The 13219-nt window shown below is 55.5% G+C and overlaps 1 protein-coding gene across 4 annotated transcripts in view; it reads left to right on the top strand.

The window, feature by feature from the left end:
* The window catches only part of TBC1D10A (TBC1 domain family member 10A), a 35745-nt gene extending 23146 nt beyond the window's left edge, over window positions 1-12599 (top strand). For all 4 annotated transcript variants that reach the window (XM_055252516.2, XM_055252519.2, XM_063623645.1 and 1 more), the window contains 7 exons: window positions 4801-4908; window positions 8792-8898; window positions 9574-9688; window positions 9767-9832; window positions 10500-10689; window positions 10805-10959; window positions 11761-12599. In XM_055252516.2, coding sequence (XP_055108491.1) covers window positions 4801-4908; window positions 8792-8898; window positions 9574-9688; window positions 9767-9832; window positions 10500-10689; window positions 10805-10959; window positions 11761-12237 — 1218 coding nt within the window. In that variant the 3' untranslated portion in view covers window positions 12238-12599. The remainder of the gene's footprint in view (window positions 1-4800; window positions 4909-8791; window positions 8899-9573; window positions 9689-9766; window positions 9833-10499; window positions 10690-10804; window positions 10960-11760) is intronic.
* Window positions 12600-13219: the final 620 nt, after the last annotated feature.

The raw sequence follows: 13219 nt of genomic DNA on the forward strand, positions 1-13219 counted from the left end.
CATTGTCCTGGAGCTAAACCTCAAAGCCACTCTTAGCCAACAGCCATAACACAGCTTTCCTCTAGCCTTCCCAGGAGAAGGACTTAAGTGCTGCTTACCAGCTATCAAGGAGGACTTTACAATACTGCCAGTAACTAGCATGTATAGAACATTTGCTTTGTGCTTGGCACTTGCCTGGGATAATTCCTTACAGCACCCTAGTGTGAGGTTAGTAATAGTAGTATCCCCACTTTACTGATGACCTGGTCATCAAGATTTGAACCCAAGCAGTGTACCTTTAGCACCTGCCCTCTTAGCCACTACAATACGAGGCCTTCTTTACCCTCTAGATTAATTTGATGACTTCCCTCTTGACTCCTGGCCAAAGAAAGAAGAAAGTAACCTCACACTTTAATAACAGTCTTACGAAAATGAAATCACCCAGTAGTCCCTTTCAAGTTAGGCTGTCTTTAGACACTAGCTCTATTGCCCTGTGGGAACATTCTTGCCCACCACTCTTAAGTGTGTGTGTGTGTGTTGATGTCCTTGGCTGCCCTCAGCATGGTGTTACCACTTGGCCTAGAGGAGGCCTGTTCTGAGCCTTACAGCTAGGGTCTCTCTGTACAAGTTCCTAATGCACAGAATGAACCCTATTGCCCACTCTCATCAGCTGACACTCTGGTCTGGTCCAGGCTGGCACAGCTGGCTGCAGGGCCTCACAGAAAGCTCAGGACTGACAGTCAGGCATATAGACTTGGGCCCAGCCCCACTCCTTTCCTCTCTTCACACCTGTGGCTAACTGTGGAACTTCTGGGCAAGTCACTTCACCCTCTCAGCCTCAGTTTCTTTGGCCAAGTGGGAGTGATAATCCTGTTGCTCCCCACGAAGTGGTGGTAAGTGCTTTGTAGACTGTATCATAGATGGTGAAGCCCTGTGCTATGAGAGGAGAGGCTCACCCAGACCTGGGCTCTTGCTTGTTCTCTCTATCTATCTATCTATCTATCTATCTATCTATCTAATCTAATCTAATCTAATCTACCTATCTATTTGAGACAGGGTCTCACTCTGTCACCCAGGCTGGAGTACAGCAGCATGATCTTGGCTCACTGCAGCCTCGAACTCCTGGAGTTAAGTGATCCTCCCACCTCAGCCTCCCAAGTAGCTGGGACCACAGGCACATGTCACCACACCTGGCGAATTTTTATATTTTTTGTAGAGATGGGGTTTCACCATGTTGCCCAGGCCGGTCTGGAACTCCTGAGCTCAAGCAATCCATGTGCGTCGGCCTCCCAAAGTGCTGGAATTACAGGCATGGGCCACCGCACCCAGCCTATCTCTTTTTTTAAAAAACAATGTTAAGACAGTTATTCCTCAGCTGCTTCCTGCCTGACTCTGGCTCTGTTTCCCTGCCTCATCGTTCCTCTGGCTCTCACTGTGAGCTGTAGCTTGCTCTCCAGCAATCTGTTATGGTGACTGGGGGTTGGCAGGGACCTTCCGTGTTCTTGAAAATAGGGATTCCAGAGGGGAGCTTTGGGGAGCACCTCTCAGCAGAGTAGCAGCTGACACTTCCCCTTTTCTCTCCTGGCACTGTGGTTAGAGCCCGAGACCTGCCCCTGCCCCTGCTCAGCTGAGGCCTCCACAGGAAGTGCTTCAATCTACCGTGCCCAGAGGCCCTAATCCACTGCTTCTCTCCAGCCCGGAACCACCCACTGGGTGTCCCTCCTGCCACCTCAGCTGTGGCCATACTGGGCCCTGCCCTCGGGGCTCTTCCAGCCTGCCTGTGGAGGCTTGAGTTCTCCCTCTGGTCAGGAAGTCGTGGCACAGGAAGTATAATACCTGTTTCAGGAAGTGGGCTCAGACTCAACACTTCTCCTGGACTCATACGTAGTCCTGCTGGGAGGGTGCCTTCCTTTCTGGGACTCCCAGCCATGTCTAGGACAGAATTCTGTTCCTGCAGGGAGGCAGAGCCGGGGCTGGAATGCTGTCTTCCCGCAGGGCCCTGCCCTGGGGTAGGCTTAAGCAATGGCCCTGCCCTCACAGAGTTCAGCAGGCAAGGGTGTGGCCTCACTCAGCTTTCATCAGAGACCTCCTTTCCCAAGGCCTGGCCTCAGAGAATGGTAATCCTCTGTGGTTTCTGGGAATACTTTCCCATGCTTTATCCTTACTGGTCCCTACCATCCTCCCTAAGGCAGGCAGGGTAGGGATGACCCCCTCCAGCACCTTTATGCTGAGGAGGCCAGAGTGGGAAAGGCTGGCTGTACTCCCAGCTCTTTGCTCCCCCCGAAGTGTTCCAGGGCTCTCCTGGAGAAGGCCAAGTATGATGGGGGCTGTGATGATGTGGGGCTGCCTCTTGCTGAGCTTAGCTCTGTGGGAGACCCTGAAGGGCCTGTGACTTTGGGGTAAAGAACATCCCTTTGCCAAAGCCTGCCCAAGTTGGCTTCCTTAAGGAGACCCCTGTCCCATAGGCGCAGGAAACTCTTCCTTGCGTCTAGGGCAGTTCCCTTCAGCCCCCTTCCTCTGCCTCCTTTCTAGGCAGTCCCAGAAGCTCTCACTTGGCACCTGTGACCAGCCACTGCTACTCTTCCCCCACCACCCTCAGCCTGTCTGCCTGGCTCCTTCCTGGTTCTTGACTCTCTCTGACCCTTGGAAAGTTTTCTCTTGTTTGCACTGGTCACCAGGAAGGCCAGGGCTTCTGTACTCCCTCCTCTGAGAGCTTCCAGTGGGACTGTTGAAGGGGGTTTCTAGGTGAGGGGAAGTTAGGTGCGAGCTAAGGTCCTGGGCTTCTGTGTCAAGCATCCTCCTGGGATGGAGGGGCAGAGAGGAAGCCATTGCTTACTGAACATAGACTGTGTCAGGCCCCACACTAAGCACAGTTTCCCTCTCTAATGGACTCCTTGGACAACTCTGCACAGTAGTAGGTATTATTCAGATCTTACAGTTGAGAAGTGGTTGGCTCAAGGTCAGCGCTAGATTCAAACCCACATCCAGATGTTCTTCTCATGCCCTGAGTGCCCATCCCCTTTATCCCAGGTCAGGCTGCTTAGTGCAGGGGTTGAGGGAGTATCATTGGCCATCTCACCCCTCCCCCACCACAGCATTTAACAGGAGTGATGCCTCTGCCTTTTTCCTTGCCCACCTTGACGGGTCAGGGCAACTGCCTTCAGAGCCTCATTCTGGTCCCAAGCCCAGGAGGAGCCCACTGGTGATGTAGAAAGTACACAGGGCTGGATCCCTCCAGCCTGTGCGGTGCAGCTAGGAGGTAGTAGGGTTTCTGATTGTATGAAAAATTTACCCCCACTCTGCTTGTGTGATGAAATTTACCACACAAATTTTCCCCTACCCTCAATGCCCCATTTGTAAAAGACATGATCGTTTTGATAGTTTTTCAAATTGAGTTTTGCCAGTGAAAACTTCCTGATAAAAACAGCTAGCCAGAATTGAGCACTAGCTCTGGGTCATGAGCTGCCTCAAACACTTCCTCCCTCACTTCTCCCATTCTATGAGTGGCAGGGAAGACCTGGGCCATTTTAGCAAGGGCTGAGGTCAGGACTCACACTCAGGCCAGCTGCCTATGCCCCAGGCTGTTGATGTTGGGAGCTCAGGGTCAACGAGAAGAGAGACGGGATTCTTGACCAAAACAAAGAGGGAGCCATTTGAGCAGCTCCCATCTTCCTTCTGAGTTCTGCTGAGATTTCTCCCCTCTAGGCTGGCGGTGTCCTGCCACATGTCTGCTGAAATCAACATACCTGCATGGAAGTGTCCGGGCCACACCTCTGGGCACATTCTGGTTCATCTCATGACCTACCTTCCCTGTGGCTGCAGCTGAGCCGCACACAGTGCAATGCCCTCCCTGGTGACAGACTATGGGGTTCACCCAACTTGTAATGGTTCCTTTTCCTTTTTTTTTTTTTTTTTTTTTTCCCTGAAACAGAGTCTCGCTCTATCGCCCAGGCTGGAGTGCAATGGCACAATCTTAGCTCACTGCAACCTCCACCTCCTGGGTTCAAGCGATTCTTGTGCCTCAGCCTCCCAAGTAGCTAGGATTACAGGCACCCACCACCATGCCTGGTTAATTTTTTGTATTTTTAGTAGAGACGGGGTTTCACCATGTTGGCCAGGCTGGTCTCGAACTCCTGACCTTAAGTGATCTGCCCTTCTCGGCTCCCCAGAGTGCTGGGATTACAGGTGTGAGCCAGCGTGCCCGCGTATAGGGTTCCATTTTGATTCAGAAGATAGTTACGAGGGTCTGGAATTCCATGGTAGACCTCAGGAATGCCTGTGTCGTCACCAGGGATGTGGGACCCTGCCATCACCTGGTGTTAGCATATCTAATTGCAGTCACCTCCTCTCCCTGCACCATAGGCTCTGCATGGTAGCAACAGTAGGAAAGTCCTTTTTTTTTTTTTTGAGACAGAGTTTTGCTCTTGTCGCCCAGCTGGAGGGCAATGGTGCGATCTTGGCTCACTGCAACTCTGCCTCCCGGGTTCAAATGATTCTCCTGCCTCAGCCTCCCAAGTAGCTAGGATTACAGGCGCCCGCCACCACGCCCAGCTAATTTTTGTATTTTTAGTAGAGACGGGGTTTCACCATGTTGGCCAGGCTGGTCTCGAACTCCTGACCTCAGGTGATGCACCCGCCTCAGCCTCCCAAAGTGCTGGGATTACAGGCATGAGCCACCTTGCCCGGTGAAAGTCCTCTTTTCTCCCTGCTTCTGCTCTCGATGCTGTGTGCACTGAGGGCCCACCACGCACTGGCAGAGGGGCTGGGCTGGGGGAGCTGCCTGGGTGGCTGCATGGGCTCAGCTGTCCTTTTGATTTTCAGATTCGTCTGCGGTGCCAAAAGGGCATCCCACCTTCTCTGCGGGGCCGTGCTTGGCAGTACCTGTCGGGAGGCAAGGTGAAGTTACAGCAGAACCCTGGAAAGTTTGATGTAAGTTTCCCCTCCTTTGCCCTGCCCTCCCTTCCGCATCTCTTGGCATCCTCCCCATGGCAGCAGTCCTCCATATGCTCACCTGAACCTCACAGGATGAGCAGTCCATGAAACCTCCAGTCATGTGCCCAACTGCCCAGGCCCCAGCAGACCAGACCGGCCCAGTCCTGGGTACCTGTGTCTCCTGGAGGCTCTGTACAACTGAGGCTCCAGCCCTGAGCAGCCCTCAGTGGAATAGCCAGATTTGGTACCCCCTATTCCAGCTCTTTCTCTTGATGACCACTCAGGTTTTGCTTTCCTGGGCTCAGTAGGCTACCTCCCTGCTCTTGGTCATCAGGAGGGGACACTCAGACCATTTCCCTGACTGCCTTGGGCCCTGTGCTCTGGGCCTATGGGGGCTTGACCAGCAGGACCACAGGTCCTTCAGTGCCTCCTGGCCTCCCATCCTCTACTTTCTCCTGCCTTGTCCAAGCCTGGCCAGCACAGCCCAGCTGTGTGTCTTGTGGGGTCATCAGCCCTGGGAGTAGCAGAGCCAAACCCAAGGGGGCTGAAGGGAACTGCCCAAGTATCTCAAGGGGTCAGACGCCAGTCAGTGGCCAGAGAGGGTGCCCTCTGTTGTCATCCCTCCTCCTGTCCCGATATCCCTCCTGCTGCTCCCTGCCCCATGGCTGGCCAGAGTAAAATACCTCTCCATTCAGAGCTGGGCAGCTCCTCCAGTCTGCTCCCCTAGGGAACTATGGGGAAGCAGTTGGATTCCCTGGGGTTGCCCTGGCTTACGTGCCAGATCTGGCCCCCGGCATCGGGGTTTCTCGAAGGTCCTTGGGACTGGTGACAGGCAGACAGTGAGACAGGGCAGAGCTGCCTACCACCAGCTCTTTGTTGACATATCTCATGCTTCTTCAGTGAACTCTCCTGTCTTGCCAAACCTGTTCCTTGAGATGACTGGGCAGGAGCAGGGCAAAGTAGCCTAGAGTTTCTGCTGTTGACCTGGAGAGGGCGAGAGCTTTTTTTTTTTTTTTTTTTTTGAGATGGAGTCTTGCTCTGTCGCCCAGGCTGGAGTGCAGTGGCGCAATCTCGGCTCACTGCAAGCTCCGTCTCCCGGGTTCACGCCATTCTCCTGCCTCAGCCTCTCCGAGTAGCTGGGACTACAGGCGCTCGCCACCACGCCCGGCTAATTTTTTGTATTTTTAGTAGAGACGGGGTTTCACCATGGTCTCGATCTCCTGACCTTGTGATCCGCCCGCCTCGGCCTCCCAAAGTGCTGGGATTAGAAGCGTGAGCCACCGCGCCCGGCCCAAGGGCGAGAGCTTTTTGCTGGCAACATGTGGACTTGCAGGGGCAGGGAAGCTGGTAGAGTGTCTGGCTGGGGTAGGTCTGAATCTGGCTGACTGGATTATTCCCCAGAGCACCAATACCAGGCCCCACTGGAGCAGCCTCTTGACTCCAGAGTCTTCCTCCTAGTGGCCACATCTCTTCCATTTCGAGGGGCTGCATCCTGGGCAAAGCGGAAGGCTCAGGGGTGGGAGCCCCAGTCCAAGTCTATAGTTAACATCAGGCTGCCAGAGCCAGGCATGAGAGCCAAGAGCGTGGGCAGCCTGGTCAGCCTCCTGGCTGTGTGGTTCAGCAAGTGTGAGCACGTGTGCAGCAGAACGCAGAGCTGTGTGCATGTGTGTGCAGAGCTGTGCTTCCAGAGAAGAATCAGCCACCCCCAGGGGGTCTGGAAGGTTGCTCGTGTGAGGAGGTGGATTTGCAGAGAAGGCCTTCTTGCACTGAAGCTGAGTGATGGGTTCCTGCACAGTCCTGGGGGCTGGAAGAATGGTTTGTGAGCACACCTGGAAGGACTTTGCCTGTGGGGTGACCCAGAGGAAGCATGGGGAGCTTCCCCTGGTTGCTGTGGGTCTTGTGCCGAGGCAGGGCATAGTGGGGGTCTGTGATGGCAGCATGCACCTGTTTCTGTGCTCTCTCCCCACAGGGCCCTCCATTTAATACCCAGTCCAGGTGGCCCATCCCAACCTCAGCATTCAGGGCAGGCTCTGCAGGCCCTGGTGGCTCCTTCTTCTCCTGCACGTGCTATTTCTTACTCCTTCCTTGGGCAGGCAGGACCTCCCTGTCCTTTTTTACCTGGCTTTCTTCTCTGGCTTCACCTTATGATGGCGCCAGTACCCCTCAGGCTGGTGGAGGCTATAGGCCCTGTGACCATGGTACCTGCTTGTCTGCCAGTGCCCTATCTGCAGCTACCCCCTTTTCCTTTCTCACCAGCCATGTGTGGCCAAGTGCCTTAGGCTGCTGAAGTGCCAGATGAACACATCCTAGGAACTGACTTGGGGTTTTCGGGTTCCTACCTCATGGGAACTGCTAGGAGAATTTGTGGGGCCCTCTTCCCGTTTCTGACAAAAGCAAACCTGCACGGCGCTCAGACAGTACCTAGAGGTGCACAGTACACAGACCCCCATCACAAGGGTGTGTGGGGCCCCAGAGGCACGCATCCACCTCTCCGCTATGTGCCTGCTCTAGGGCTCTGTGTGGAGGCCCCAGCCCCTCCCTGTCCCCTCCAGCCCTGAACACTCTGTCAGCCGCTCCTCTCAGTCCTTACCCTCTAGTCAAGTTCCTGGCACCCTAGGTTCTTGAGCTTAATGCTAGGACACTCCCACTGAGGGCCAGAGAGGGAAAGGGGCTTGTATGAAGTCACCTGCTCGTCAGGGCAGGGCCTGGGTCTGCGCCCACTGGGTATGTTTGCTGAGGACCTGGCCTCCCTCCTGAGGGCCTTCCCTGATGCTGCCCCTGCCCTGCAGGCAACTTGTACTTAAACCAACACTCCCATGAAAGTGCCTGGGCCATGCCTTTGAGCACATTCTGGTTCCTCTGGTGAATACTCTTGCTTCCCTGCTCAGCCCTCTGGGCTTCCTCCTTATTTATTTTTTCTTTCTTTTTTAAAAATTGAGGTATGAATTTACATACAGTAAAATGCATAGATCTTGAATGTGCATGCAGTTCAGTGAGTTTTGATAAATAATACACATCTATGTAACCAACATGCAAATCAAGGTAGAGAACATTTCAAACGACCAAGAAAAGATGTTCCTTTTCGTAATGGCTCTGTTGTTTTTTAAAGGTGCATATACTAAAATGTTCATGGAAGTTCAAAGAAAAGAGTAAAACTTTGTTGAAAACTCGGCACCCAGAGAAGTATCTGAGGTTAATGGTTTGACAGATGTCATGTCCTTCCAGAAAGAGCTCTGTGCAGATCTCACACACACCCGGCTTCCTGGATAGGTGACGCCACCTGCACAGGGAGGCACGTAGCTGAGGAGCTGAGATGGATGGCTCTGAATCAGACCTGGCTTCCAGTCCCAGCTCCACCATTTTTCTAGCCATGAGGTCTTGACACTCAGTTTTCTCATCTTTGAACAGGGTGTAATGATAGGTCCTATCTCTGGAGGTTGGGGAGCAGGATCAATGAGGCCCACAGGTACCCTGTGTCCAGCTTAGCACCTGGCTCAGAGAAGTGGGAACAGTTGGTAGCTATTACTCAGAGAAGCAGCCTTCTGTTTTAAGGATGTGACATAATGTATCTAACTGACTCCTGAATGAAATGTCTAGAGTCCTTCCAACCGCAGCTGGAGTGGACAGTCTTGCCCGCATCAGTCTTCCTAGAGCCAGGTTTAAGGTTTCCAGGGCCCTTCCCTCCTTGCCCCTTTGCCCCTGCCCAGGCATCCTTACCTGAGCTTCTCTTCCTGTCCTTGGGAAGGCCCAGTCTGTGATGGGCTTGGGTGGGCACTGCCCCTGGTGGAGGGCCCCCTCCCCTAATCCCTGGGCAGCCATGTCCTGTCAGCAATGCCCACCATCATCCTCCCCAGCCCCTAATTTGTGCCCTTGCTTCTAGGAGCTGGACATGTCCCCTGGGGACCCCAAGTGGCTGGACGTGATTGAGCGTGACCTGCACCGGCAGTTCCCATTCCATGAGATGTTTGTGTCCCGGGGGGGCCATGGGTGAGCAGGCTGGGCCTTGTGAGGTGGGAGGTGGCTCTAGGCCCTGTCTCTAAGGGGTCTAAGGAGGTACAGTGAGTTCAGGGCTTCAGAAGCTGGGTGCCCCCAACTCCACTCTTAGCATTTCCCTTTTTTTGGTTTGAGTCTGATGTGTGTTCTTAGCATCTCCTCTTACCTCTGGGGGGGCTTTCCTCATTGACTCCAGAGTGTTAGAGCTTGCCCGGCCTGGCCCTCTTCCGGAAACAGGTTTTGTTGGGGAGAAAGAGGGATAGAGGGAATTGGGTGAATGGAGGGTATGCAGGGGAGAGATAGGGCAGGCAAGGGGACCAAGACAGATGCAGGGACAAAGCTGGCCTGGCCAAGGGGCCATAGCTGCTGAGTGAGGGGCCCCTACTTCCAGCCCTGACATAGCCTTTCATCCCGCCCTGGCCCTGCTCCCTGTTTTCTCTTTGAGCCTCTGCCCTCCCCTGTCATGGGGGAGACCTTCCCCACCTCCTTCCTTCTGGGCATGTGAGACTCCATGTGCTCCAGTAGGAGACTGACCCCTTGGTCAGCAGATCACCTTCCCTCTCAAGGGAGGGGCAGATTCTGAGGCAGGCTGGTCTAGTGGGGCGTAGGTGAAGGCCGTGGGTAGCAGAGTCACCCCGGTCATCACTGCTCTGCCTGGCCTCTCCACAGCCAGCAGGACCTATTCCGTGTGCTGAAGGCCTACACGCTGTACCGGCCCGAGGAGGGCTACTGCCAGGCCCAAGCACCCATTGCCGCTGTCTTACTCATGCATATGCCTGCTGAGGTACCACCAGGCCCGGGCAGGCAGGGGGGTGGGTGGGGAACCCCCAACGGCAAGGCCTCACGTCTCTCTTGCCCACAGCAAGCCTTCTGGTGCCTGGTACAGATCTGTGAGAAGTACCTGCCCGGCTACTACAGCGAGAAACTGGTGAGTGTAGCCTGGCCTGGGACCTGCCCCGGGCTGGACACCCTCTGTGACCCCTCCAGGCCCTTCTTTCATAGTAACTCCTGCCCAGGTTAAAAACTTTCTGGCCTTCTGTTGCCTTCAGACTGAAGTCCCAAGGCCTGCCAGGGTTAGGTCTCTTGGGCTGCGATGCTATCCCTTCTATATTGACTTTCATCTCAGCCTCTAGCTGCTCTGACCATTTTGCAGAATTGAAGTTCTTCCAGGGCACTAAGTTCCTCCCTCCCTTGGCCTTGGCCTAGGCTAAAATCTGCCTGGAAGCTCCCTTCCCTGTGCTGTCCCCTAAAAACTTCTCTTTTCCTTCAGCTTTTAGCCCTCAGGGAGCTTCCTTGACCCTGACAGGCGAGACCCTCCAGCACATGCTTGAGAGCAGTCCTGCTCCAGCCTTGTTAGGGGCATTCAGCCCCCTCCCCCTCCCCTAGCCTCTTTTGCTCATGTACCCTTCTCAGGATAAGCTCCCCCAGGGGACCAGCTGGCTCCAGCCTGCTCATCATTGTATCCTAGCACCTGGCAGAGGCAGACACCATGCAGGCGGTAGCTGCCTGAGCCTGGTGCTGGGTGCTTGGGTGTAGTCTCTGCCCTGGCTCCTGCAGCCCACGGTCATGGTCCCGTGGCCTCGATGTCTCCCTAGGAGGCAATCCAGCTGGATGGGGAGATCCTCTTCTCGCTGTTGCAGAAGGTATCGCCGGTGGCCCACAAGCACCTCAGCCGTCAGAAGATTGACCCGCTCCTCTATATGACAGAGTGGTTCATGTGCGCCTTCTCCCGAACCTTGCCCTGGAGCTCTGTGCTGCGTGTCTGGGACATGTTCTTCTGCGAAGGTACTGGGCTGGGCTTGAGGGGAGCACCCCTGTCCCCAGCAGCCCACAGTGTGGCTTCTCTTTGCAGAGAAACCCCAAAAAGCCTCCTTGTACTTACTGCCCATCCCCCATGCAGGAGTCAAGATCATCTTCCGGGTTGGGTTGGTGCTGCTGAAGCACGCGCTGGGCTCTCCCGAGAAGGTCAAAGCCTGCCAGGGCCAGTACGAGACCATCGAGCAACTGCGGAGCCTCAGCCCCAAGATCATGCAGGAGGCCTTCCTGGTCCAGGAGGTACAGCCCACGCCTGCCCCTTATCATGGGGAGGGAGGAAGACAGGTGGGGGTCCTTTGAAGGGGGTCCCGCTAACCCTCAGCCCCTGAGGGTGGATCACCTATGCCAGGACCATTGCTAGGTGGCACAGAACATGTGGGTGGACCTCATCCTTCTGTCTGGTGAGGAGCATGGGGCACAGAGAGGCCTGGCTCTGCAGGGCCTTCTGGATCCGAGCCACTTGGGAATGAAGAAGAGTGTTGACCCACGGCCCCCTCTTCCTCCCTGGTACCCGCTTCGCAGCCTTAGCTCTTATTTCCCTTTCTTCTTTCTTTATGGATACTTGTCTCTCAGGGGCAATTAGGTGGAACATGCATGGCCAGCTTTTACACATAAGGAAATGGAGGCTCACAGAGGCAGAATCACTAAGCAACTCCCCTTAAAGTCACCCACCCAGGTGGAGCTGGAATTTGAGCCTAAGCAGCCAGGCTGCCCTGGGCAGCGGTGGGTGACAGGTTGGCAGACAGCAGGTTTTTGTCTGTCTGGGTCTTACCCCTTTAGCCCCATAGTCAGGCAGGTGGACTCGTGAAGCTGTGGGCAGCTTTCTCCTCTGAGGCGGTGGGTCTCAAGTGTCCAGCTCACCTGGCACTCAGCTCTGGGGCTTGTGACTGCAGCTTGGGACTAGACCCTCATCCTTCCTGGGGTCAGCGTTTAGTGGCCAAGGCTGGGGGATGCTGAGGAAGACTGGGGGCCCAGGCTGGGAGGCAGAAGGGGAAGGTGCTTCTTTTTGGTGCCCACTTGCCTGTGACACTGCCCCTGCAGGTGGTGGAGTTGCCCGTGACAGAGCGCCAGATTGAGCGCGAACACCTCATCCAGCTGCGGCGCTGGCAGGAGACCCGGGGTGAGCTGCAGTGCCACTCCCCGCCCAGGCTGCATGGTGCCAAGGCTATCTTGGATGCAGAACCTGGTCCCCGGCCTGCCCTACAACCTTCGCCGTCCATCCGCCTGCCCCTAGATGCCCCCCTCCCTGGCTCCAAAGTCAAGCCCAAGCCACCCAAGCAGGCCCAGAAGGAGCAGCGGAAACAGACGAAGGCGAGAGGGCAGCTGGAGAAGCCCCCAGTCCCAAATCAAGCCATGGTGGTGGCCGCTGCAGGAGATGCATGTCCCCCACAGCATGTGCCCCCGAAGGACTCAGCCCCCCAGGACTCAGCACCTCAGGATTCGGCTCCCCAGGTCTCAGCCCACCACCGCTCCCAGGAGAGCTTGACGTCCCAGGAGAGTGAGGACACCTACTTGTAACCCTGGCAGCTAAGGCCTCCAGGGCGGGGTCTCCACATACCTACACGGTTCATGAACTGACATTCCACGGCCTGCCCACCCTCTGAGGGCCAAGCTGCCTGGCCACTGGGCTGGGCTGGAGTCTGGCTGGTCCAACACAGATTCTGGCTGAGCCTCCTTATTTATTTTCTTTACAGTGGCACTCGGGCTGGCCCAGCCAGGGCAGGCAGAAGCTAGGGCCCAGGGGGTGGGGCCTCCTTCAGCCCCCTCCTGGGGGGATGCTCCCCAGGGTTAGGGTGCTGGTGTGAGGGGAAAGGGTGGGGTGTTCTTTGTGTAAAATAGAAACATGGTTTTGTACAGAAATAAACAGCCTTGTATAGAGAGCTCGTGTACAGCTAGGGGCTGGGAAGGGGGTACCACTTTGGTCACCTTGGTGCTCAGCATCTCTTCTCTTTGCCCTACAGAGCCCCTTCTCCTGGGCCCCAGCCCAGCACCAGAGCCTCTCTGAGAGGTACCTTTGCCAGAGGACATGCCAAGTCCCTGGCCAGCCCCCATTCTTAACCCCCATTTTCACTTGCCCCATCCCCACTGCCTTATGTCTACCTTCTGCCACAGATGAGGGACACCAGGGCTGGAGCTCAGTGCTGGGCAGAGCAGGGTGTGCTCCCTAGGCCTTCGTCCTCACCCACCCACCAAGGGGCAGGGACTCCTAAGGAGGACGTTTCAGGGTCTTCCTCCTTCAAGGCCTGGCCTGGATGCCACCTCAGGCTCTAGTAAGTTTCTGAGAGCTCATTCTGGGTTGGGGTCAGGGACGGGGCCTGGGGTGGAGCACCATGAATGTCCTCACAGGCTCAGCCCAGGCCCTCAGGGAGGGGGGCGAATTGTGGTTCTTTGATAAAATGCCGCCTTCAATTTACTGAGCACTTGCCAAGTGCCAGGCTGGACTGGTCAAATAGGCTCGATTAGCCCCATTTTACAGACAAGGAAACAGGAGCTGAATGGG

The sequence above is a fragment of the Symphalangus syndactylus genome, chromosome 18 (assembly GCF_028878055.3).
Source record: "Symphalangus syndactylus isolate Jambi chromosome 18, NHGRI_mSymSyn1-v2.1_pri, whole genome shotgun sequence".
NCBI lineage: Eukaryota > Metazoa > Chordata > Mammalia > Primates > Hylobatidae > Symphalangus > Symphalangus syndactylus.